At 50.1% G+C, this 23317-nt stretch overlaps 1 protein-coding gene and 1 pseudogene across 3 annotated transcripts; both read right to left on the reverse strand.

Annotated features, from left to right (window-relative positions):
* Positions 1-559: 559 nt before the first annotated feature.
* WDR74 (WD repeat domain 74) lies at positions 560-8063 on the reverse strand. Of its 3 annotated transcripts, none has more exons than XM_030810996.1 (11): positions 7443-8063; positions 7258-7364; positions 7050-7171; positions 3601-3676; positions 3335-3481; positions 3070-3171; positions 2074-2174; positions 1923-1978; positions 1441-1586; positions 1266-1282; positions 564-786 (listed from the first exon to the last, which is right to left on the reverse strand). In XM_030810996.1, the coding sequence occupies exons 1-11, from the start codon at positions 7504-7506 to the stop codon at positions 744-746; spliced, it is 981 nt and encodes a 326-aa protein (XP_030666856.1). In that variant the 5' UTR covers positions 7507-8063; the 3' UTR covers positions 564-743. The 3 variants fall into 3 exon arrangements, with proteins under 3 accessions (XP_012367978.1, XP_030666856.1, XP_012367972.1); XM_012512518.2 differs by having other exon boundaries at positions 1266-1322; positions 7443-8059; XM_012512524.2 differs by lacking the exon at positions 1266-1282 and having other exon boundaries at positions 560-786; positions 7443-8061.
* A 1497-nt stretch (positions 8064-9560) lies between these two features.
* On the reverse strand, positions 9561-9704 carry LOC115835015 (annotated as a pseudogene).
* Positions 9705-23317: the final 13613 nt, after the last annotated feature.

The following is a 23317-nucleotide window of genomic DNA, read 5'->3' on the forward strand; positions in this document are numbered from 1 at the left end:
GGTTGGGGCGGACTGAGAGCAGGTCTGGGGTCATCCCTTCTCCGGCTCCTCCTGGTTGCCTTCTCGGATCGGACTCTCCTGCTTCCGAATCTGGTCTGATTGCCTCTTGCTTGACCGCGACGAGCCCCGACGACTGAACATGGATAGTCGCCGCCACAGCACGGTGATCAGAAGGCTTTCGTTCGACTTGTGATTCGGATGGTCCGGGGAGTTCAAGTCGATACCTTCGGCGCCTGAGGGGACGACGAGGCCTCTGAGCTCACCCCTACCCTCTGGAAGCCCCCTCTCACACTCCCTGGGCCCTCTTTGTGTGTCTATGGTCTCATCTTCCCTGCCGTCCTCAGACTCTGCCTCCTTGGACTGCTCATCAGACATCTCAAAGTCCTTGTCTTGGCAGCAGCCCATGGCCCCGCGTGGCCCTGGACTCAGTGCCACCCACGCCAGCCTGCCTGCCTCCAGGCCCGGCTTTTGTGACATCAGATATCCCGTCGCCCCAGCTCAGGCAGCCCCCGCCCCAAGCTACCCCTCATTCCTTTCTCCCATCACAAAAGGCTCAGGGTCACGGTGGGTGTTCAGTAGTTTATTTACAAAGTGGGCACAGGGGCGTCAGGGGTTGGTGGACCCAGGCCGCTTCTTCTTTCTCCGTCTCGTTTGGAGAGATCCTTGGGTCTGCTCCAAATCCGAGAGCTTCCGCTTGGCAGCTGCCTCCAAGGATGCCCAAAGTTCATCTGTCTCTGTGTCTTCTAGGGACACCTTGTTGGGTTCTTGAGGCTCTTGGGGCTCATCCTGGTGAGTGGGAAGAAAGCTTAGGAGTCAGGGGGGCCGGGCACGGTAGCTCCCACCTGTAATCTCAGCACTTTGGGAGACCAAGGCAGGAGGATTGCTTGAGCCCAGGACTCAGTGACCAGACTGGGCAACATAAGGAGACCCTATCTCTACAAAAAGAAGTTAAAAAAAAAAAAAAGAAAAAAGAAAAGTAGTCGGAGGCACAGGGACAAACCCACAGGCAAGGAGACCCTGGCTGAGAAAGAATCCCTCTGGGTACCACCACCTTTATTCCCTGCTCCTAGAAAGCAACCCCATCCCTGCTGTTGGAAATAACCCTCTCAGGATTTTAACTGTTAATGCCTCTCAGAGAAATTAAGTGACCAGGCAGGTAAACAGATAGTCCCAGGTCTGCATTCCAGCTGCCTCCTTTTCCTCTCCATAGGGAGGTCCTCACATCTATGCCCTTGGCTCCCACATTCCCAGACCCAACTGCTCACCTCCCAGTTGTCCCTGCCTGACAAGAGGAGGCAGTTCAATTGAGACTTGAGATAAACCTGCAAAAGATGAGGGGCCTTAAGGAGCCAGGCATGCTGAGACAGAAACATGAACAGGGGGGCACAGGAGGCGGGGCCTCCACAAGACCATGAGTTGGGGGTGGGAGAGACGACTTACCTTATGCTCCAGACCCCGTGGATTCTGGATCCTGTGTATCCTCAAGACTCTGTCCAAGCCACAGGAGGCTAGTAGAGGCTTTGAAGGGTGGCACTGCAACCCACGCACACTGCCTGCCAGCCCCTTCAGACAGCCCAGTAGACGCCCTAGAGAAGCGGGGAAGCATCGTGATAACTGGCTGGCCAATAACCAACCATTCATTGTTTCCTGTTCCAATCACTTTCCATTTCAACATTTAATCTGCAACAAAACCCTGAGACTGGAGCTTCTACTAATATTTCTATTTCGCAGGTGAGGAAACTAAGGCACAGATAGTTGAAATAATTAGTTTAAGGTCATACAGCTTTTGGGAAACCAGGATTTGAACCCAGGCAATCTGGCACCTGAATGAGGCCTCACTGGCCCCACTGCACCGCCTTAGAGGGAATCCTGACCCTTCTCCCTGCTCCTTCCTTTCCCCCAACGTACCCTAGTCCACTCACCTTGCCGAAGGTCAATTTCTGCCAGCTGCCCATGAGTGTTTCCCACAATGACTGAGCTGAGGATGAGACCAGAGGCAAGCGGGGTCAGCAGTAACCTCCTGGACCCCTTCCCAAGCCCCACCCTCCCATCCCTTCCCCTCTAAACACTCACTTGCCTCCCGGAGTGAGGGTCATGGCTGTCAGTGGGTACTCTCCATAGGTGGTCTCTAGGACTGGCCGGCGCTGCGGGGATGCTGGATCATAGACACGGACCTAGAGGGAGGCTGAAGCATCATAAAAGTATCCTCACCCTGCACCTACCCTCTGGCATCTCTGCATCCTCACTCGCTCCCTGCACACTGCTTTCTTATTTACGATCCACTCTCAGAAACTTTCTCATCTTAAATGTATGCCTCTTCTCTGAGCATCAGGGTGTCAAGAGAGCTGCTTAGCAGCATAAATGGACAGAGCTGAGGGGAGAGGTCCCCTAGGTTGGAAGTGTGTGAGCATTCCATCCCCCCCATACTCCCATCTAGGGGAAATGGAGGGACGGAAAAGCAAGTTGGTCTAGTAGTCAGTGGGTGCTAAATTTCAAGCAGAGGTTAGCCTGAATGAAGGAGGAAAGAGGATGCCCTCATATGTGTTTTGAGCAGAGGCGTATGACCAAGATCAGACTTCGATGTGCAGAAGCAAAGGAAACAGGACAAATACAGTGACCCAGCCCCGCCGTGTCTCAAGACCTCAAATGAGACAAGCCATAAAGATTCCCCATTTGGGCCCTTCATGTAAAGCTGAGGAGCTGAGGCCAGAGATGGGAGGCTCAGGCCTGGGTCCCAAAGCAAATCAGAGAGGCTGCATCAGGACCAGAACCCAGTTCTCTTAACACCTAGCCCAATGTCCTCTGACACCTGCACCCTATAATTCCCACAGTGAAGGAAATCCACTCTCCAATCTTCTAGGTGGGAGGAAAACAGGCATAGTTCAGGAAACTCCACCCTAGAATACAGTAGAGGAAGGTCATGGGCTCAGGGACAGGGTTGGAACAGATGGGGAAGCGCTTGCTCCTCTGAGCTCAGAATGGTGAGAAGGGCAGTTGTGCCAAACCGTGGGGGCCATTTCTCCAGGAGGCTGCTTTATCCCAGAAGGTAGGGGTGAGGTGACAACTTACCTGGTGGTACCCTGTGCAGGTGACAAGCTTCTGTGATCCTGGGAGAAACTGTATGTCCTGGTCCCAGATGGGAACCCGCAGGTCCAGCCAGTCATTCCGCACCTGGTGGGGTGGGCAGATGGAGGACAGGGCTGTGGGGGGCTCAATGTGCCCCTCTTTTCAGCCCTCCTTCGCCCCCTAAAGTCCATCTAGTCTCTGATGCATAGTCAGTGGCCTCAGCCTCCCTCGACTTCAGGAACAGCTCCTTCACACTCTTGTCACTCACGTTCTTGGCCCTGAACACAGGTTCCTCAGAGCCCTGCAGGTCCCATATCTTCAAAGCATTCTCCTTCCCACCTGTGGCAACCACATGGTGGTGTGCTGGGTCTTGGCGCATCCTACACACCCCAGGGCCCACTCTCAGTTCCAGGAGCTATAAAGAACGGGAGATAAGAGTCTGTTCCAAAGTCCTTAATCCTCCCTTCCCCAACGTGATCATTAGGCACCTACCCCAGCCCCCCTCCCCCAACCATCAGGGCAGGGGAGCCTCACTGGGTCAGAGGATGTGTCCTTGTCCTTGTCATGCCAGACTCTGAGAATCCCAGAATCCACACATGTGATGAGGGTGCTGCAGAGAAAGGATAGAGTTGGGATTTTTTAAGTGCTTAAACTCCTTGTTCTAATCGTTCTCTCCTCCTCACTACTACAGTTGACTAATATTTAAAGAAAAAAAAAAGTATGAAAGTATTCTCGGCCGGGCGCGGTGGCTCACGCCTGTAATCCTAGCACTTTGGGAGGCCGAGGCAGGCAGATCACGAGGTCAGGAGATCGAGACCATCCTGGCTAACACAGTGAAACCCCGTATCTACTAAAAATCCAAAAAAAAAAAAAAATTAGCCGGGCGTGGTGGCAGGCGCTTGCAGTCCCAGCTACTCTGGAGGCTGAGGCAGGAGAATGGCGTGAACCCGCGAGGTGGAGCTTGCAGTGAGCCGAGATTGCGCCACTGCACTCCAGCCTGGGCGACAGAGCAAGACTCTGTCTAAAAAAAAAAAAAAAAAGAAAGTATTCTCTAGGCCCCAAACTCAAATCAACCAGATTCCCTACTAATAGTTCAGTTTAGAAGGAATCCTCCAGGTCACTGGGCTCTAGGCAGGGCTTGACAGCTTCCAGCTTCCTAATCTGTTAATTCAACTTACTCAACAGGGTGAGGGTTTACCAAGTGAGGAAACAAGCGCTGAGAAACTAATTTGCCACTCAGCTATGTTACAATCACAGCTGGAAATCAACTCTGTAATATTCCAGAGTGCTTTTGCTATTTGCAGCTATGTCTAGCACCTGGCCATACTGGTCTATCTGAATCTTGAGTTGCTTACTAGGGCTGGTCTGAATTTAGGGTTTGGTCAAAGTCAAACACCAACTTCTTGTGTTCCTTGCTCTGGGTTTCAGGCACTAAATGTCAGTCTCTTGCTTAAAATATCCCTCCCAAGAAGTCCAAGCAAGTCTCTCCCCAGGATTTGCACAGCCTGCACCTATGTTCTTTCTCACACCTGCCAACCCTCCCCAGCTGGGTTCAAGGTCTGTATCGACTTGCCTGACCTGTGGCAAAAGTCTCCCAGTTGCTGTCTCCAATGCATCCTCCATACTCCTACAGGCTCCCAGTGCTGACTATGGTACTTCCTATTCAAACACTGGTAACTTGACCAGGCACAGTGGCTCACGCCTGTAATCCCAGCACTTTGGGAGGCCGAGGCAGGCAGATCACCTGACGTCAGGAGTTCCAGACCAGCCTGGCCAACATATAGTGAAATCTTGTCTCTACTAAAAAATACAAAAATTAGCTGGGTGTGGTGGTACATGCCTGTAGTCCTAGCTGCTTGGGAAGCTGAGGCAGAAGAATCGCATGAACAAGGGAGGTGGAGGTTGCAGTGAGCCGAGATCATGCCACTGCACTTCAGCCTCAGTGACAGAGCAAGACTCCGTCTCTCAGAAAAACAAAAACAATAAATGAATAACTCACCAACACCAATGAAAGTGCACATCTCTCAACCTAGCACTTAAAGCCCTTTACATTTAATCCCAACCTAATATAGTGTCCATCTTGTATTGAAATGCTTCCTTGGCCAGGTGCAGTGGCTTACGCCCGTAATCCCAGCATTTTGGGAGGCTGAGGTGGGCAGATTGCCTGAGGTCAGGAGTTCCAGACCAGCCTGGCCAACATGGTGAAACCCTGTCTCTAATAAAAATACAAAAAAAACTTAGCCGGGCGTGGTGGCGGATGCCTGTAATCCCAGCTACTCAGGAGGCTGAGGCAAGAGAATCGTTTGAGCCTGGGAGGCGGAGGTTGTAGTGAGCCAAGACTGTGCCACTGCACTCCAGCCTGGGCAACAGAGTGAGACTCCGTTAAAAAAAAAAAAAAAAAAAATGCTTCCTTGTTATCAACTTCCAAATCAAATGCTATTTATCCTATTTATGTACCCTGTAGCATGCCCCCAGTCCTTGGCCTCTCCCAGGCAGTACCCTCTTTCTAGAATACCCTTATCCCCTTCTCCACCAGTCAAAATTCTACCCATCCCTCAAGACCCAGTTCAAACATCCAATCCCCGCCAGAGGCTTTCCAGACCTCACCTGTCAGAATTACCACCACCAAACCTATGCAGCCTGCTTCACATTCACAGCCCTCTTTCATCATCTTTGGAAGAAAGCAGGGCCAGTAATCCAACCACTTAGCACCTTCATTATCTTTGCTTTCAGAGCTACATCACCTTGTTGGTGGTTGAGCTCAAGTTGAGCCCAGGAGTTTGAGACTGGCCTGGGCACACAGTGAGACCCCATCTCTATAAAAAACTTAAAAATTTAGCTGGGCAGGGTGGCACCTGCCTGTGGTCCCAGGTACTCAGGAGGTTGAGGTGGGAGGATCGTTTGACCCCGGGGGGTTGAGGCTGTAGTGAGCCATGAATGCACCACTGCACTCAAGCCTAGGTGACATAGCAAGGCTCTGTCTCAAAAAATATAAATGAATTAATAATGAATTAATGCTTAAAACTTTTTGTGTGTGTGTGTGTGTGAGATGGAGTCTTGCTCTGTTTCCCAGCCTGGAGTGCACTGGTGCGATCTCTGCTCACTGCAACCTCTGCGGGATGGATTCAAGCGATTCTCCAGCCTCAGCCTCCCAAGTAGCTGGGATTACAGGCATGAGCCACCACACCCGGCTAAGTTTTGTATTTTTTTAGTAGAGAAGGGTTTCACCATGCTGGCCAGGCTGGTCTTGAACTCCTGACCTCAAGTGATCCGCCTATCTCGGCCTTCCAAAGTGCTGGGATGACAGGCATGAGCCACCACACCCAGCCTTGCTTAAAACTATTAAATGACTAGCAGGCACAGTGGCTCACGCCTGTAATCCCAGCACTTTGGGAGTCCGAGGCAGGTGGATCACCTGAGGTCAGGAGTTCGAGACCAGCCTAGCCAATAGGGTGAAACCCCGTCTCTACTAAAGTTACAAAAATAGCCGCGCGTGGTGGCAGGCGCCTGTAATCCCAGGTACTCGGGAGGCTGAGGCAGGAGTATCGCTTGAACCCGGGAGGCGGAGGTTGCAGTGAGCCGAGATCGCGTCACTGCACTCCAGCCTGGGCAACAAGAGCGAAAACTCCGTCTCCAAAACACACACACACACACACACACACACACACAAAACTATTAAATGACTTGCCCATGGTTACTTAGAGAGTTATAATGGAGTCAGGTGAAAAACCTTAGAGGATGAGAACTTTTTGAAGGCAGAAATTTTACCGGCAGCCCCTGTACTTCGCCCAGTGCCTGGAATTCAGTAGATGTTCAATAAATATGTGTTACAGGTATGAACTACCTAAGACAGAAACCCAGGTTCCTGTGACCCATTCAAAGCCGTGTCATTAAGAGTTTGTCTGTCGCCATCATTCCAGTATCCTCAGGGAGCATCAACGCTCTCCCTTCGGCCCTGAGTTTAGCGAGGGGATTGGTCTTACCCGTCGGCCTGGGCGAGGCCACGGAACATGCCCTCCCCGCCCGGGCAGTGTCTCTGACCCTGGAATATGCCATCCTCGGTGCTGAAGTGCTTCACCGTCCTGTCCGCGCAGCCCACCAGGATCTGCGGCAAAGAAGGGCAAGATGGCGAGGAGAGCGAGGCTGCTGCGCCCCAGGCCCCCAGCTCCGGCCTGACCAGCGGCCACTCACCTGGGTCTCGCCGCCCATGCCCCAACACAGGGCGCTCACTGCCTCCTGGCGCCGCGGCTGTCCTCCGGCCGTAAAGTTCGCCGCCTGTTTTCGCTCAAGATTTACCCCTGAGAGACGAGGGCGTCAGTCACGCCAGGGGCGCAAGTGCACCCCTGCACTTCCCGACGCCCGAGCCTGCCACCCACCTTTCAGGATCCCAGTCTCGGTGCCGACCCACACATGGCTCCAGCGCGCAGCAGCAGCCGCCATGACAAAGCCTGGAGGCCGACAGTTCGCACTTCCGGCGCAGCGTGTGCGTCACCAGCGGGCGTCGCGATGCAGCGCAGTGTAGTTGCTGGAAGTTTAAAGAGCCTAAAGAGTAAAGCTTCCCTGCTTGTTTTGCTTTACGAAAATGAAACCAGGAGGTGCTTGTTTATGTAGATCGGAAGAATACATTGATCATTTTGCACTTGGGGTGAAAAGCACCTTTCCTGGACTGCGTGGCCGGGTCAAGCCAGCCGTAGTCTGTCTCCCGGCTCCATTATGTAATATGTGTGCTGGACTGTTAGACAAGAAACAACAAACAATTTAAGAAACGATTTAAGAAACGCTTTAGAAACGATTCAAATCATTAATGATGTGTGGGGCTTCGTTCTGGAATATAAGTCACAAAAGAAAGAAAAATGGGAAAAGGAAACCGACGATTTTTTTTTCTTTTGAGAAAGCTTCGCCGTTGTTGCCCAGGCGCGATCTCCTCTCACCTCAACCTCTGCCTCCGGGGTTCAAGCGATTCTTCTGCCTCAGCCTCCCAAGTAGCTGGGATTACAGCTGGTATTACTAAGCCACCGCGCCCGGCCTCGTTTACTCTTTAAGAGGCGGACAGACGGGCGCGGTGGCTCACGCCTGTAATCCCAGCACTTTGGGAGGCCGAGGCGGGCGACAACGGCGAAGCTCTCTCAAAAGAAAAAAAAATCGTCGGTTTCTTTTTTTTTTTTTTTTTTTTTTTTTTGAGAAGGAGTCTCGCTCTTTCACCCAGGCTTGAGTGCAGTGGCGCGATCTCGGCTCACTGCAGGCTCCGCCCCCCGGGGTTCACGCCATTCTCCTGCCTCAGCCTCCCGCGTAGCTGGGACTACAGGCGCCCGCTACTTCACCCGGCTAATTTTTTGTATTTTTAGTAGAGACGGGGTTTCACCGTGTTAGCCAGGATGGTCTCGATCTCCTGACCTCGTGATTCGCCCGCCTCGAGCCTCCCAAAGTGCTGGGATTACAGGCGTGAGCCACCGCGCCCGGCCATCGTCGGTTTCTTTTTCCCATCTTTCTTTCTTTTGTGACTTATATTCACGAGGTCAGAAGATCGAGACCATCTTGGCTAACACGGTGAAACCCCGTCTCTACTAAAAATACAAAAACAAAACTAGCCGGGCGTGGTGGCGGGCGCCTGTAGTCCCACCTACTCGGGAGGCTGAGGCAGGAGAATGGCGTGAACCCGGGAGGAAGAGCTTGCAGTGAGCCGAGATTGCGCCACCGCACTCCAGCCTGGGCGTCAGAGACTCCGTCTCAAAAACTAAAAAACAAAGTACTCTGTGCTATGCTACATGAGAAATGCAGAGAAACTCATCGCTCAGTAGAAATACAGTAATAGCGCATGCGTAAATAGGAGAGAGAAGTCGCTACTTTACCTAGAGATTAACACAGAAAAGCAACAAATTACCAGTTTACAAGTAAACCCCTTTAACGCGAAGATTATTTTTTGAGATAGAACCCTGCCCTCTCAGGCTAGAGCGCGCCCGCCACCAGGCCTGATTCACTTTTCTTTTGGTTTTTTAGTGAAGAAGGGATTTTTCACACCATGTTAGTCAGGCTGGAATTACCCAATCCGCCCGCCCCAACCTCCCGAAGTTCAAGGATTTCACGTGAAACCCCGAGCGTCGCGCGACCTAGGTTTAACACATCAAACCCAAAACCAGGCCGGGAGCGGGGGCTCACGCTTGTAATCCCATCAGTGTGGAAAGCGGAGGCGGTCGGATCACAAGCTCAGAAGATCGAGACAATCCTGCTTATTAATAAGTTGTGAAACCCCGTCTCTACTAAAAAATACAAAACGCTGGAAGCTGAAGTAGGAGAGCTGCTGTATACTACGTAACAATACAGCACTCCACGTTTGGTGACGGAAGAAACTCTATCTCAACACATCTTAAAAAACAGGCTTAACAGCCTCCAGATGACACAAGACAAGCTCAACAACCTTAACTGAACTCCGAAAAGCACCCAAACGTTCCCCAAGATCTACTTTTATAAAAACTTTGTTTATTCCCCCAAAGGGAAGAGTGTGCACCGTCCTTAGAAGTACTGCAATACCAGGTCGATGCGTGGAGTGGACGGAGCAAGCTCCTATTCCATCTCCTATTTCCAAAAACCCATTTAATACGGCGTTCATCGGATAACGCGTTCCCGGATAATGTAGGGGTGGCCTGCCCCTCCACACTTGTGGGTGCTTCTCGTTAGGTGGGACGAAAGACTTGAGAAAAGGAATAAGACACAGAGACAAAGTGTAGAGAAGGAAAAGCGTGGCCCAGGGGACCGGTGCTGTGCTTACAGAGGACCCACACCAGCCCCAGCCTCTGAGTTCCCTTAGTATTTATTCATAATTATCTTTACCATCACCGGTGCTGTACTTTGAAATGTATATGCGAACATCTCCATAAACCTTCTAGCAGTATTGCTTCAGCAAGCCCCCCCTTATTCTTAAAGGCGGTTTTCTCCTTTATCTTTAAACAAAGCACATTCTGCACCACCCAAAACCCTTTTAACCTTAAGTCACCACAACACATATCTTTTGCGAGGACAATGCAGAGTCACAGATCAACTGCAACTCAAATACAGATCCAAATGGAGTTTCTTATATCTACTTCTTCCACATATACACACAATAAGAGACTAATCTTTTTTTTCTACTACAGATGAACAACGTGTTATACATCAAAGCCATAAAAAAAAAAAAACTCCATGCTTGATATTAACCAAAAGGCCAAATGAGTGGTATTTTATGCTGTTTCCGCCTTGACAGCCTTATCCTTCCCATCTTCTATTCGGTTATGGTAACTGTCTAGGCATTAAATGTTAAATTATCTTCCAATACATTATAATTCCGAAACACAGTTTTCATTATCCTTTCTTTATAGTAGTGGTATAGTTTGGAAACAGACCTATTTAAGGATCCTCTACTTCTTCTCCCGCCTGCTCTCTGCTCAGATTGTTTTGCATAAACCCGCCCCCATCGCTTTTTTAGGATCCTGGGATTGGTCTACACGCCAGTCGTGATTTCAATGCCCGCGTGGCCTCCTTTTCCCCGATTGTGGCGTTAGTCTCCCATCCTAGGGGTTTTTGGGCTCTCCAGGGGGCGGCGGGACAGTGCTACAGGTGGCGGCGCCCCTCTCCGGGACCTTTCTTGGGAGAAGCCGCGGCGCGGTGTCAAAGCACAGGTTTTGGAGTCCAAAAAAGGAGGTTGGGCTCCCTGCTCTCCAGTTCCTGACTTAACGGCCTGAGGCTTGGTACTTAGGCTCTTGTTTCCTCCCCATTTAAACGGGGAAATGGTGAGACTCACTCTCCGGAGTTTGTGAGAACTGAGGACTTAGGGGCGAGGCACGACTCGCACCTTGCATTTGTACTGTCCACCAGCAACCATCTGGCCCTTCACTGAGAGAGAAAAATGCCCTGAGAAAGGCATTTCAGAGGCTCCTGATCCTCAAACCCGGGATCCCGCGGTGGCAGAAAGGTGCTGACGCCTCAGCTCCGATGTCCCCCGACCCACGCACTACTTAGAGTTACTTTCAGGCCGACCAGCAACGCGGCAAGGCATCCCACCCGGAAGTCCGACAAGAAACCACAGGGCCTTTCCTCGAAGGCAGAGGCATGATCGTTAGAGGACTGGGGCGAAGGAGGAGGAGGAGAGTGTAGGTAAAATTGAAATGGAGCGATTTTTTTTTAATCAATCAAAGCAAACCCGCCAGAATGAAAGGGATTAATATGAGGCCCTGGCTGAGAAGGGACTTAAGGTCTTGCTTTCTTGGAAGCTCTATTAATATAAACGTGGATCGTTCTGTTGGAAACCCCTTAACCTGGGTTGGAAATAGAGGCGGTGTCTTTGCATCAAAGCGTCTTGCATGGCTGAGATCCTCCAGGCAGGAGTGGGGCGTTACATTCTCACTGATAAAACGTCAACCAGCAAAGCTTCTGATAATCTATGATTTTATGACACTGGTATTAATAAACAAAAGAAATTTCTACAAGTTCTCATAAGTAAACCCAGAGCCTTCAGAGAGGTGCCACATCAAGCGAGTAGTAGGCAGGGGGTCGGGCGTGGTGGCTCACACCTGTAATCCCAACACTTCGGGAGGCCGAAGCCGGTGGATTACTTGAGGCCAGGAGTTCGAGACCAGCCTGGGCAACGTGGCAAACCCCGTCTCTACTGAAAATACAAAAAGTAGCCGAGCATGATGGTGCATGCCTGTAGTCCCAACTACTTGGGAGGCTGAGGCATGAGAATCGCTTGAACCTGGGAGGCAGAGGTTGCAGTGGTCTGAGATCATGACACTACACTCCAGCATGGGTGACAGAGCGAGACTCTGTCTCAAAAAAAAAAAAAAGAGGCCGGGCGCGGTGGCTTACGCCTGTAATACCAGCACTTTGGGAGGCCGAGGCGGGTGGATCACGACGTCAGGAGATCAAGACCATCCTGGCTAACTCGGTGAAACCCCATTTCTACTAAAAATACAAAAAATTAGCCGGGCGTGGTGGCGGGCGCCTGTAATCCCAGCTACTCGGGAGGCTGAGGCAGGAGAATGGCGTGAACCCGGGAGGCGGAGCTTGCAGTGAGCTTAGATCGAGCCACTGCACTCCAGCCTGGGCGACAGAGCGAGACTCCGTCTCAAAAAAAAAAAAAAAAGAGGATAGTAAGCAGGCCCCAAAGATGGTCAGTGAGAACCTCTGAATGTGTTACCTTACATAGCAAAAGGTACTTTGCAGATATTATTAAATTAAGGATTTTGAGATGGCGAGATTTATCCTGGATTTTCTGGGTGGGCTCAGAATAATCACAAATGTCTTTATAAGGGGTAGAGGGAGGCAGGATAGTCTGAGTGATGCAGCCTGAGGAAGATTTGAGCAGCCAGGGCTTGCTCTGCAGATGGAAGAGAGTCATCAGCCAGGCAGTTGTGGGCAACAGCTAGAAGTTGGAAAAAGCAAGGCAATAGATTATCCCATGCAGCCTCCAGAAAGCAATGCAGCCCTGTCATTACACCTTGATTTTAGCCCATTGAGACTCATTTTGGACCTCTGGTCTCCAGAACCTTAAGATGATACATTTGTTTTGTTTTTGGCTACTGAGTTTGTGGGTAATTTGTTACAACAGCAATAAGAAACGATTATAGGGGCAATAAGAAACTAGTACAGGGGCAGGGCCCAGGGCCTCATTCCTGTAATTCTAGCACTTTGGGAGGCCAAGGCTGGAAGATCACTGGAGGCCAGGAGTTCAAGACCAACCTGGACAACATGGCGAACCTTGTCTCTACAAAAGTACAAAAATTATCCCGGTGTGGTGGCACGCACCTAGAGTCTCAGCTACTTGGAAGACTAAGGCAGGAGGATGGCTTGAGCCTGGGAAGGTTGAGGCTGCAGTGAGCCGTGATCACACCACTGCACTCTAGGCTGGGTGAGAGAGGGAGACCCTATCTGAAAAAATAATAAATAAATAAATAAAATGAAATAAAAATTTAAAATTCATGTTTTATTTTCATGAAACTAATATACCTTAAATTGTCAACTAGTGTTAAAAGACATATAAAAACAGTAGTTGCCTGTGTCTTGCCTCATTTTACACCCTACTTTTATTTTAATACTATTTATTTATTTTGTTATTTTTATTTATTTATTATTATTATTTTTTGGAGACGGAGTCTTGCCCTTGTTGCCCAGGCTAGAGTGCAGTGGTGCAATTCAGCTCACCGCAACCTCCGCCTCTCGGGTTCAAGCTATTCTCCTGCCTCAGACTCCTGAGTAGCTGGGATTACAAGCATGTGCCACCACGCCCAGCTAATTTTGTATTTTTACTAGAGATGGGGTTTCTCCATGTTTGTCAGGCTGGTCTGGAACTCCCGACCTCAGGTGATCTGCCCACCTCAACCTCCAAAGTGCTGGGATTACAGGCGTGAGCCACTGCGACCGGCCTTATTTTTCGTTTTTTATTTTTTTAATTTTTAAAGACAGACTCTTGCTCTGTCACCCAGGCTGGAGTGCAGTGGTGCAATCACGGCTCACTGTAGCCTTGACCTCCTGGGCTCAAGTGATCCTCCCATCTCAGCCTCCTGAGTAGAGTAGCTACGACTGCAGGCACGCACCACCATGCCCAACTAATTTATGTGTTTTTTGTAGAGACAGTGGTCTGTTGTCCAGGCTGCTCTCAAACTCCTGGCCTCAAGTGATCCGCCCACCTGGGCCTCCCAAAATGCTGAGATTACAGGAGTGAGCCACCACGCCTGGTCTAAACTTTTTTTTTTAGAGGGAGTCTTACACTGAGTTTGCCCAGGCTGGAGTGCAGTGGTGCCATCTTGGCTCACTGCAACCTCTGCCTCCCAGGTTCAAGTGATTCTCTTGCCTCAGCCTCCTGAGTAGCTGGGAATACAAAGGCACATATCACCACACCTGGCTATTTATTTATTTATTTATTTATTTTGAGACAGAGTCTCACTCTGTCGCCCAGGCTGGAGTGCAGAGGTGTGATCTCAGCTCACCGCAACCTCTGCCTCCCAGGTTCAAGAGAGTCTCCTGCCTCAGCCTCCTGAGTAGCTGGGATTATAGGCACCCGCTACCACACTTGGCTAATTTTTTTTTTTTTTTTGGAGTCTCACTCTGTCACCAGGTGGAGTGCAGAGGTGTGATCTCAGCTCACCACCTCTGCTCCAGGTTCAAGAGTCTCCTGCCTCAGTCCTGAGTAGCTGGATTAGCACGCTACCACTTGGCTATTTTTTTTTTTTTTTTTTGAGATGGAGTCTCACTCTGTCGTCCAGGCTGGAGTGCAGTGGCGAGATCTCAGCTCACTGCAAGCTCCGCCTCCCAGGTTCATGCCATTCTCCTGCCTCAGCCTCCTGAGTAGCTGGGACTACAGGCACCCGCCACCACGCCTGGCTGATTTTTTGTATTTTTAGTAGAAACGGGGTTTCACCGTATTAGCCAGGATGGTCTTGATCTCCTGACCTTGTGATCCTCCCGCCTTGGCCTCCCAAAGTGCTGGGATTACAGGCGTGAGCCACCGAGCCCGGCCTACACTTGGCTAATTTTTGTATTTTTAGTAGAGACGGGGTTTCACCGTGTTGGCCAGGCTGGTCTCGAACTCCTGACCTTGTGATCTGCCTGCCTCGGCCTCCCAAGGTGCTGGGATTACAATCGTGAGCCACTGTGCCTGGCCTATTGTTTTGTATTTTTTTTTTTTTGAGATGGAGTCTTGCTCTGTTGCCCAGGCTGGAGTGCAGTGGCGTGATCTCGGCTCACTGCAGTCTCCGCCTCCTGGGTTCACACCATTCTCCTGCCTCAGCCTTCCGAATAGCTAGGACTACAGGCGCCCGCCACCACGCGCCCAGCTATTTTTTTGTATTTTTAGTAGAGACGGGGTTTCATCCTGTTAGCCAGGATGGTCTCGATCTCCTCACTTCGTGATCCGCCCACCTCGGCCTCCCAAAGTGCTGGGATTACAGACATGAGCCACTGTTCCCGGCCTGTATTTTTTTTTTTTTTGGTAGAAACAGGGTGGAGGCCGGGCACAGTGGCTCACACCTGTAATCCCAGCACTTTGGGAGGCTGAGGTGGGCAGATCACAAGGTCAGGAGATCGAGACCATCCTGGCTAACACGGTGAAACCCCGTCTCTACTAAAAATACAAAAAATTAGCCGGGCGTGGTGGCGGACGCCTGTAGTCCCAGCTATTTGGGAGGCTGAGGCAGGAGAATCGTGTGAAGCCGGGAGGCGGAGCTTGCAGTGAGCAGAGATCATGCCACTGCACTCCAGCCTGGGCGACGAGCAAGACTCTGTCTCAAAAAAAAAAAAAAAAAAAGAAACGGGGTTTCACCATGTTGGTCAGGCTGGTCTCGAACTCCTGACCTCGTGATCTGCTGACCTCGGCCTCCCAAAGTGCTGGGATTACAGGCGTTAGCCACCATGCCCGGCCTTTTTTTTTTTTTAATTTTTTTTTTTGCACACAAAACAATAAACATTTTCTAAAAATACATACAAACAAAAAGATGCATATCAAACATATTAGGAAGGTTGCACATGGGAAGACGGGGAATAGAAGCAGGGGGTGGGAATTAAAGAAAATAAATGAGAGAGGGACTTTGTATGGATCAATGATAATAACTCAATCCTCTATTTGACAAAGAAGAACGAAGAGGAAGAAAAAGAAAGTGGGATAAAGGATCGGAAAGGGAGGAAAATAGAAAAAATTAGAGTATGACTCCAGGGTAGACCTGTTTCGTTGTCGCTGGGTTGGTTGGTTGGTTTGTCTGTTGTGTTTTTCATATGTTTCGCCATGTTGGCCAGGCTGATCTCGAACTCCCAGCCTCAAGTGATCAACCCGCCTCGGCCTCCCAGAGTGCTGGGACTACAGGCATGAGCCACCACGTCCATCCCGCACATTGCGTCTGGCCTCCGTAGTAGACCTCCCAGACAGGGCGGCCGGGCAGAGGCGCTCCTCACATCCCATACGATGGGCGTTTTTTTTTTTTTTTTTTTTTTTTTTTTTGAGACGGAGTCTTGCTCTGTCACCCAGGCTGGAGTGCAGTGGCCCGATGCAAGCTCCGCCTCCCGGGTTCACGCCATTCTCCTGCCTCAGCCTCTCCGAGTAGCTGGGACTACAGGCGCCCGCCACCCGCCGGCTATTTTTTTTTTTTTAGTAGAGACGGGTTCACTATGGTCTCGATCTCCTGACCTCGTGATCCCCCGCCTCGCCTCCCAAAGTGCTGGGATTACAGCGTGAGCCACCGCGCCCGGCCCTTTTTTTTTTTTTTTTTTTTTTGAGACAGAGTCTCGCTCTGTCGCCCAGGCTGGAGTGCAGTGGCGCAATCTCGGCTCACTGCAAGCTCCGCCTCCCGGGTTCACACCATTCTCCTGCCTCAGCCTCTCCGAGTAGCTGGGACTACAGGCGCCCGCCACCACGCCCGGTTAATTTTTTGCATTTTTAGTAGAGACGATGTTTCACCGTGGTCTTCGATCTCCTGACCTCGTGATCCACCCGCCTTGACCTCCCAGAGTGCTGGGATTACAAGCGTGAGCCACCGCGCCCGGCCTGTATTTTTTTTTTTAGTAGTGACAGGATTTCACCATGTTGGTCAGCCTGGTCTGGACTCCTGACCAAGTGATCCACCCGCCTAGGCCTCCCAAAGTGCTGGGATTTCGAGCCTCTAAATTGTTTTGTTTTTTGTTTTTTTTGAGACGGAGTCTCACTCTGTCGCCCAGGCTGGAGTGCAGCGGCATGATCTCGGCTCACTGCAAGCTCCACCTCCCGGGTTCACGATATTCTCCTGCTTCTGCCTCCTGAGTAGCTGAACAGGCGCCCGCCACCACGCCTGGCTAATTTTTTTGTGTTTTTAGTAGAGATGGGGTTTCACTGTGTTAGCCAGGATGGTCTCGATCTCCTGACCTCGTGATCTGCCCGCCTTGGCCTCCCAAAGTGCTGGGATTACAGGTGTGAGCCACCGCACCCGGCCTGTTTTTCTTTTTTTCTTTTTATTTTTTAATATAAAGATGGAGTCTTGCTATGTTGGCCAGGCTGATCTCAAACTCCCAGCCTCAATCTATCCTCCTTCCTTAACCTCCTGAAATGCTGGGATTACAGGCTTGAACCAGGGCACCTGGCCTTTTTAAATTTTTCTTTTTTGAAGATGAGAATGTTACAAACTTTTTTTTTTTTTTTTTTTGAGATAGAGTCTCACTCTGATGCTCAGGCTGGAGTGCAGTAGTGCGATCTTGGCTCACTGCAACCTCCACATCCTGGGTTCAAGGGATTCTGCTGCCTCAGCCTCTGAAGTAGCTCGGATTACAGGCGCACACCACCATGCCTGGCTAATTTTTTGTATTTTTAGTAGAGACAGGGTTTCACCACGTTGGCCAGTCTGGTCTCGAACTTTTTACCTCAGGTGATCTACCCGCCTCGGCCTCCCAAAGTGCAAGCTTGAGCCACTGTGCCCAGCCTCATTCTTATTTTATTTTTTAATTTCTTATTTCCTTTTTTGAGATAGAGTCTCACTGCAACCTCTGCCTCCCAGGTTTAAGCAATTCTCCTGCCTCAGCCTCCTGAATAGCTGGGACTACAGGTGCCCGCCACCATGCCCAGCTAATTTTTGTATTTTTAGTAGAGATGAGGTTTCACCATGTTGGCTAGGCTGGGTTTATATTGCATTTTTCATTTCATTTTTATTGCATCCTTCAACTCTTCTGAGAATTTATTGAATGCTTTCCCCAAATCAATGGGTATTTGCCTCACACAATTAGATGGGGGGATTCTTGGAGCCCTGCTGAAGCCCATTTAATTAATCTATACACTAACAACCACAGCTCCAGAGAGACAGGGGAACCTAACTGAAGGTGTCCAAATATCTGATAAAAGGCCACAGAAATCCGGAAAGGGCTGGCCAGACATGAAGGAACTGGATCTAGAGGTCCTTGGGCCATTGTGGGCAGCCCTGGTGAAGGGCTGACCGGGAGGATCTTTGGCTCCAGGACTTGAGTGGCTAACCTGGGCCCATATTCCCTCGTGGTTTTAAGAGTTAAAGAGGAAAGACAATGAGTGCAGTGGCTCACGCCTGTAATCTCAGCACTTTGGGAGTCTGAGGAGGGCAGATCACTTGAGATCAGGAGTTTGAGACCAGCCTGACCAACATGGAGAAACCCCATCTCTACTAAAAATACAAAAATTAGCTGGACATGGTGGCACATGCCTGTAATCCCAGCTACTCGGGAGGTCGAAGCAAGAGGAGAATCGCTTGAACTCAGGAGGCGGAGGTTGCAGTGAGCTGAGATCGTGCCACTGCACTCTAGCCTGGGCAACAAGAGCGAAACTCTGCCTTAAAAAAAAAAAAAAAAAGAAAAAAAAAGGAAAGAAACACGAAATGTGGCTTAACAGTCAAAGACAGGTTTATTTCTCTAAAATAAATAAACCTGAGAGGGGCTTCTGTCCAATTTTGGTCAGGTGCATTCTCTTTTTTTTTTTTTTTTTTTTTTTTTGAGACGGAGTCTCTCAAACTCCTGACCTCAGGTGATCTGCCCACCTCAGCCTCCCAAAGTGCTGGGATTACCAGGCGTGAGCCACCGCGCCCAGCCCAGGAGCATTCTCTCTTATAGACTAAGAGTATATATTGGTTTTAGGGTGAGGGGGTTTATCACAAGCTTGGAATGTTTCTGTGTTGGGGAGAAGTTTATGGCAGGGTTGAAATGTGTCTGGAGTGGAGGTTATCTCGGGGCTGGCATGTCTCTGGTCGGGGAGGGGTTTGGAATGTTTCTGGATGGAGATATCATTTGTGGTTTGCGGTCATGGTGACTTTAGCCATTAGGTTGATGCCCTTTGGATTTAGGCAGTTTTTGATCAAGGTGAACTTAAAATGACAGTGCTTGTCCAAGATGGCAATACTCGTGCTCTGTCAGTGGTGACTCTGGCTTGGAGTTGGGCAGGTCCTGGGAAAGAAATATTGGTGGCTGGGCGCGGTGGCTCACACCTGTAATCCCAGCACTTTGGTAGGCTGAGGTGGGTGGATCACCTGAGGTCAGGAGTTCAAGACCAGCCTGGCCAGCATGGTGAAATCCCCTCTCTACTAAAAGTACAAAAATTAGCCAGCATGGTGGCACACACCTGTAATCCCAGCTACTCAGGAGACTGAGGCAGAAGACTCGCTTGCACCTGGGAGGTGGAGGTTGCAGTGAGCCAAGACCGTGCCACTGCACTCCAGCCCAGGCAACAGAGCAAGACTCGGTCTCTAAAAAATAAATAAATAAATAAAAATACAAAAGAAACACTGGCTTACCTGCTGGCCATCAACCTTACCCTTGCTAATTTTATCTGCTCCCTGGTTCTCTAGGAATTAGCTTTGACCTCCTGGGCTCAAGCTACCCTCTCAAGTACCTTAGCCTCCCAAGTACCTAGGACTACAGGCATGCACCACTATGCCTGGCTAATTTTAATTTTTTGTAGAGATGGGGTCTTGCTATGTTGCCCAGGCAGGTCTTGAACTCCTGGCCTCAAGCAACCCTCCTGCCTTCACCTCCCAAGGTGCTGAGATTACAGCCATGAGCTACCATGCCTGGCCAGGAATTTGAATTTTCTCCCTCTCTTCACACTCTGCTGAAATGTCCCATGGAGGGCCCTGGCTTTCTTTCCCTCTGTTCTCTGGTGATGACTGACTCCAGGTCTCTAGCCTGCTGGTCAATGGTGCCAGGCAGGTTGTATTAACAACCTTAAGAGATAAGTAGGTGCTTTTAATGTTCTCTTTTACAGAAGAGGAGACAGAGGCACTGTGGCCAGGTGATTTTCTTTTTTTTTCTTTTTCTTTTTTTTGTTTTTTGAGATGGAGTCTTGCTCTATCACCCAGCTGGAGTGCAGTGGCGTGATCTCGGCTCACTGCAAGCTCCTCTGGAGCTTAGGGAAGAGGTTCTCGCTAAAGACCTTGTAGTCTGAGTCATTAATGTACAGAAGGAATGTGAGGAGCCAGGCCTCAATCATTCTGGCCTTCTCCTCCATTTCTCCATATTGTCCCAGTCTCATTTCTTTTTTTGTTTTTGAGATGGAGTTTCTCTCGTTGCCCAGGCTGGAGTGCAATGGTGTGATCTCAGCTTACCGCAACCTCCGCCTCCCGAGTTCAAGTGATTCTCCTGCCTCAGCCTCCCGAGTAGCTGGGATTACAGGCATGCGCCACCATGTCTGGCTGATTTTGTACTTTTAGTAGAGACAGGGTTTCTCCATGTTGGTCAGGCTGGTCTTGAACTCCTGGCCTCAGGTGATCCGCCTGTCTCAGCCTCCCAAAGTGCTGGGATTACAGGCGTGAGCCACTGTGCCCGGTCTTTTTTTTTTGAGATACAGTCTTGCTGTGTTGCCCAGGCTGGAGTCCTCCCAGGTTCAAGAGATTCTCCTGCCTCAGCCTCCTGAGTAGCTGGGACTACAGGCACATGCCGCTACACCTGGCTCATTTCTTTTAGTAGAGATGGGGTTTCACCATGTTGGCCAGGCTGGTCTTGAACTTGTGACCTCAGGTAATCAGCCCACCTTTGCCTCCCAAAGTGCTGGGATTACAGGTGTGAGCCACTGCACCTGGCCAGTCCCCACCTGACTTCTTTGTGGCTTTAACAAAAGATTCAACTGTGGGCAGTGGGGAGACTTCCCTCAGTTTGCAAGTCAGTACTGTGCAGGTTCCCACTGCTTGCACTGCTTTTCTAAGTTTCTGTTCTGCTGATCCTCCATCTCTAAATTCTGGTGCTCCCCTAGGGTCTTTGGGTGGTCTTCTCAGAATTGACCCTTCCATTCTTGTGGTTGTAAGTTATTGTGCTGACAACTCTCAAGTCTATGTGGCTACCATTTAATGAGCAAAAAATGTGTGTTGTTTCAGCTGAATTGCCGTTCTTATAATTCTGACTGGAGAAATCCTAAAATTTACAAACAAAAATTAAAAGCAGGGCCTGGTGCGGTGGCTCACACCTGTAATCCTGGCACTTTGGAAGGGCGAGGTGGGTGAATCATCTGTGGTCAGGAGTTCGAGACCAGCCTGGCCAACATATAGTGAAACCCTGTGTCTACTAAAAATACAAAAATTATCTGGGTGTAGTGGCACACGCCTGTAGTCCCAGCTACTTGGGAAACTGAGGCAGGAGAATCGCTTGAACCCGGGAGGCAGAGGTTGCAGTGAGCCAAGATCACACCACTGCACTCCAGCCTGGGTGACAGAGCGAAACTCCTTCTCAAAAAATAAAAAATAAAAATAAAAAACTAAAAAATAAAAACAGGTAAAAATCCCGTAATTTATCACTACTTGGTATCCATTCTCTCAAACACTTTGAGAAATATAAAGGTAGTCATTATCTGATGGCTTACAACAGAATCACCCAATGGGGGGCTACCTGTCAATGCAGGTTGGAGTCTCCAAGTTCAGGGAAGATTTATAAAATTGCTCTTTTGAGGGATGCAGGGTGCAGTGGCTCATGCCTGTAATCTCAACACTTTGAGACACTGAGGCAGTGGGATCACTTGAGCTCAGTTTGAGACCAACTTGGGCAACATAGTGAGACTATCTCTACAAAAAATTAAAATTACCTGGGCAGAGTAGGCATGTCCCTATAGTCCCAGCTATTGGGGAAACTGAGGTGTTGGATCACTGGAGCCCAGGAGCTTGAGGCTGTGTTGAGACATGATGACACCACTACACTCCAGCCTGGGCGACAAAGAGCTTCAAAAACAAAAACAAAAACAAAAACAAAACAAAACAAAAACCAAACACAAACAAAAAAAACTGAAGAAATCTCTCCAAACATATTCTGGTTTGGGGGCTGCCTGGTTAAAAAGATTGAGGGCCGGGCGCGGTGGCTCATACTTGTAATCCCAGCACTTTGGGAGGCCGAGGCGGGCGGATCACGAGGTCAGGAGATCGAGACCACGGTGAAACCCCGTCTCTACTAAAAATACAAAAAAAATTAGCCGGGCGTGGTGGCGGGCGCTTGTAGTCCCAGCTACTCGGAGAGGCTGAGGCGGGAGAATGGCGTGAACCCGGGAGGCGGAGCTTGCAGTGAGCCGAGATCGTGCCACTGCACTCCAGCCTGGGCGACAGAGCGAGACTCTGTCTCAAAAAAAAGAAAAAGAAAAAAAAAAAGATTGAGAACCAGCTTTAATACCTGGTGGCTTAAAAAAAAAACACACAAAAAAAACAAAAAACAAAGAAAAGCAGCCAGGTGCAGATGTCTGTAATCCCAGCACTTTGGGAGGCAGAGTTGGGTGGACTGCTTGAGCTCAGGTGTTCAAGACCAGCCTAGGTAATATGGTGAAACTGTCTCTAACAAAAATACAAAATTAGCTGGGCATGGTGGTGTGCACCTGTGGTCCCAGCTATTTGGGAGGCTGAGGTGGGAGAATCACTGGAGCCCAGGAAGTTGAGGCTGCAGTGAGCTGTGATCGCACAACTGTACCATAGCCTCGGTGACAGCGAGACCGTCTGAAAAAATTGAGAGCTGCTGACCTAACCACACACAACTCTGTACCCCATGGTATCCACAGATTGGCACTGTCCCTGTGCTTTCCCTTCTTCCTCAAAGCCAATTAAAAAGCAGAGATTTGGCCAGGCACAGGGGCTCATGCCTGTAATCCCAGCACTTTGGGAGGCCGAGGCGGGTGGATCACCTGAGGTCGGGAGTTCAAGACCAGCCTGACCAACATGGAGAAACCCCGTCTCTACTGAAAAAAAATAGATACATATACAAAAATTAGCCGGGCGTGGTGGCGCACACCTGTAATCCCATCACTTTGGGAGGCCGAGGCGGGCGGATCATGAGGTCAGGAGATCCGAGACCATCCTGGTTAACACGGTGAAACCTCATCTGTACTAAAAATACAAAAAAGTAGCCGGGTGTGGTGGCACGCGGCTGTAGTCCCAGCTACTCGGGAGGCTGAGGCAGGGAGAATGGCTTGAATCCAGGTGAAGTTGCAGTGAGCCAAGATAACGCCACTGCATTCCAGCCTGGGTGACAAGAACGAGACTCCACCTCAAAAATAAAATAAAATAAAATAAAAGCTCCCTCCCCTCCCCTCCCTTCCCTTCCTTTCCTTCCTTCCTTTCTTCTTCCTTCTGTGGCCCAGGCTGGAGTAAACTCGGCTCGCTGCTGACTCCCTGCGTCCGGCTCCGGTGATTCTCCTGCCCTGGCCTGCGGGCTGCCTGGGATTGCCGCCGCGCGTCGCCACCCCTCCCTCGTTTTTCTCCTTTGGCTGGAGGCGCGGTTTCACCATGTCGGCCAGGCTGGTCTCCAGCTCCTGATCTCCACTGCTCTGCCCGCCTCGGCCTCCCGA

This window comes from Nomascus leucogenys, chromosome 4 (genome assembly GCF_006542625.1).
Source record: "Nomascus leucogenys isolate Asia chromosome 4, Asia_NLE_v1, whole genome shotgun sequence".
In the NCBI taxonomy this organism is placed as follows: Eukaryota; Metazoa; Chordata; class Mammalia; order Primates; family Hylobatidae; genus Nomascus; species Nomascus leucogenys.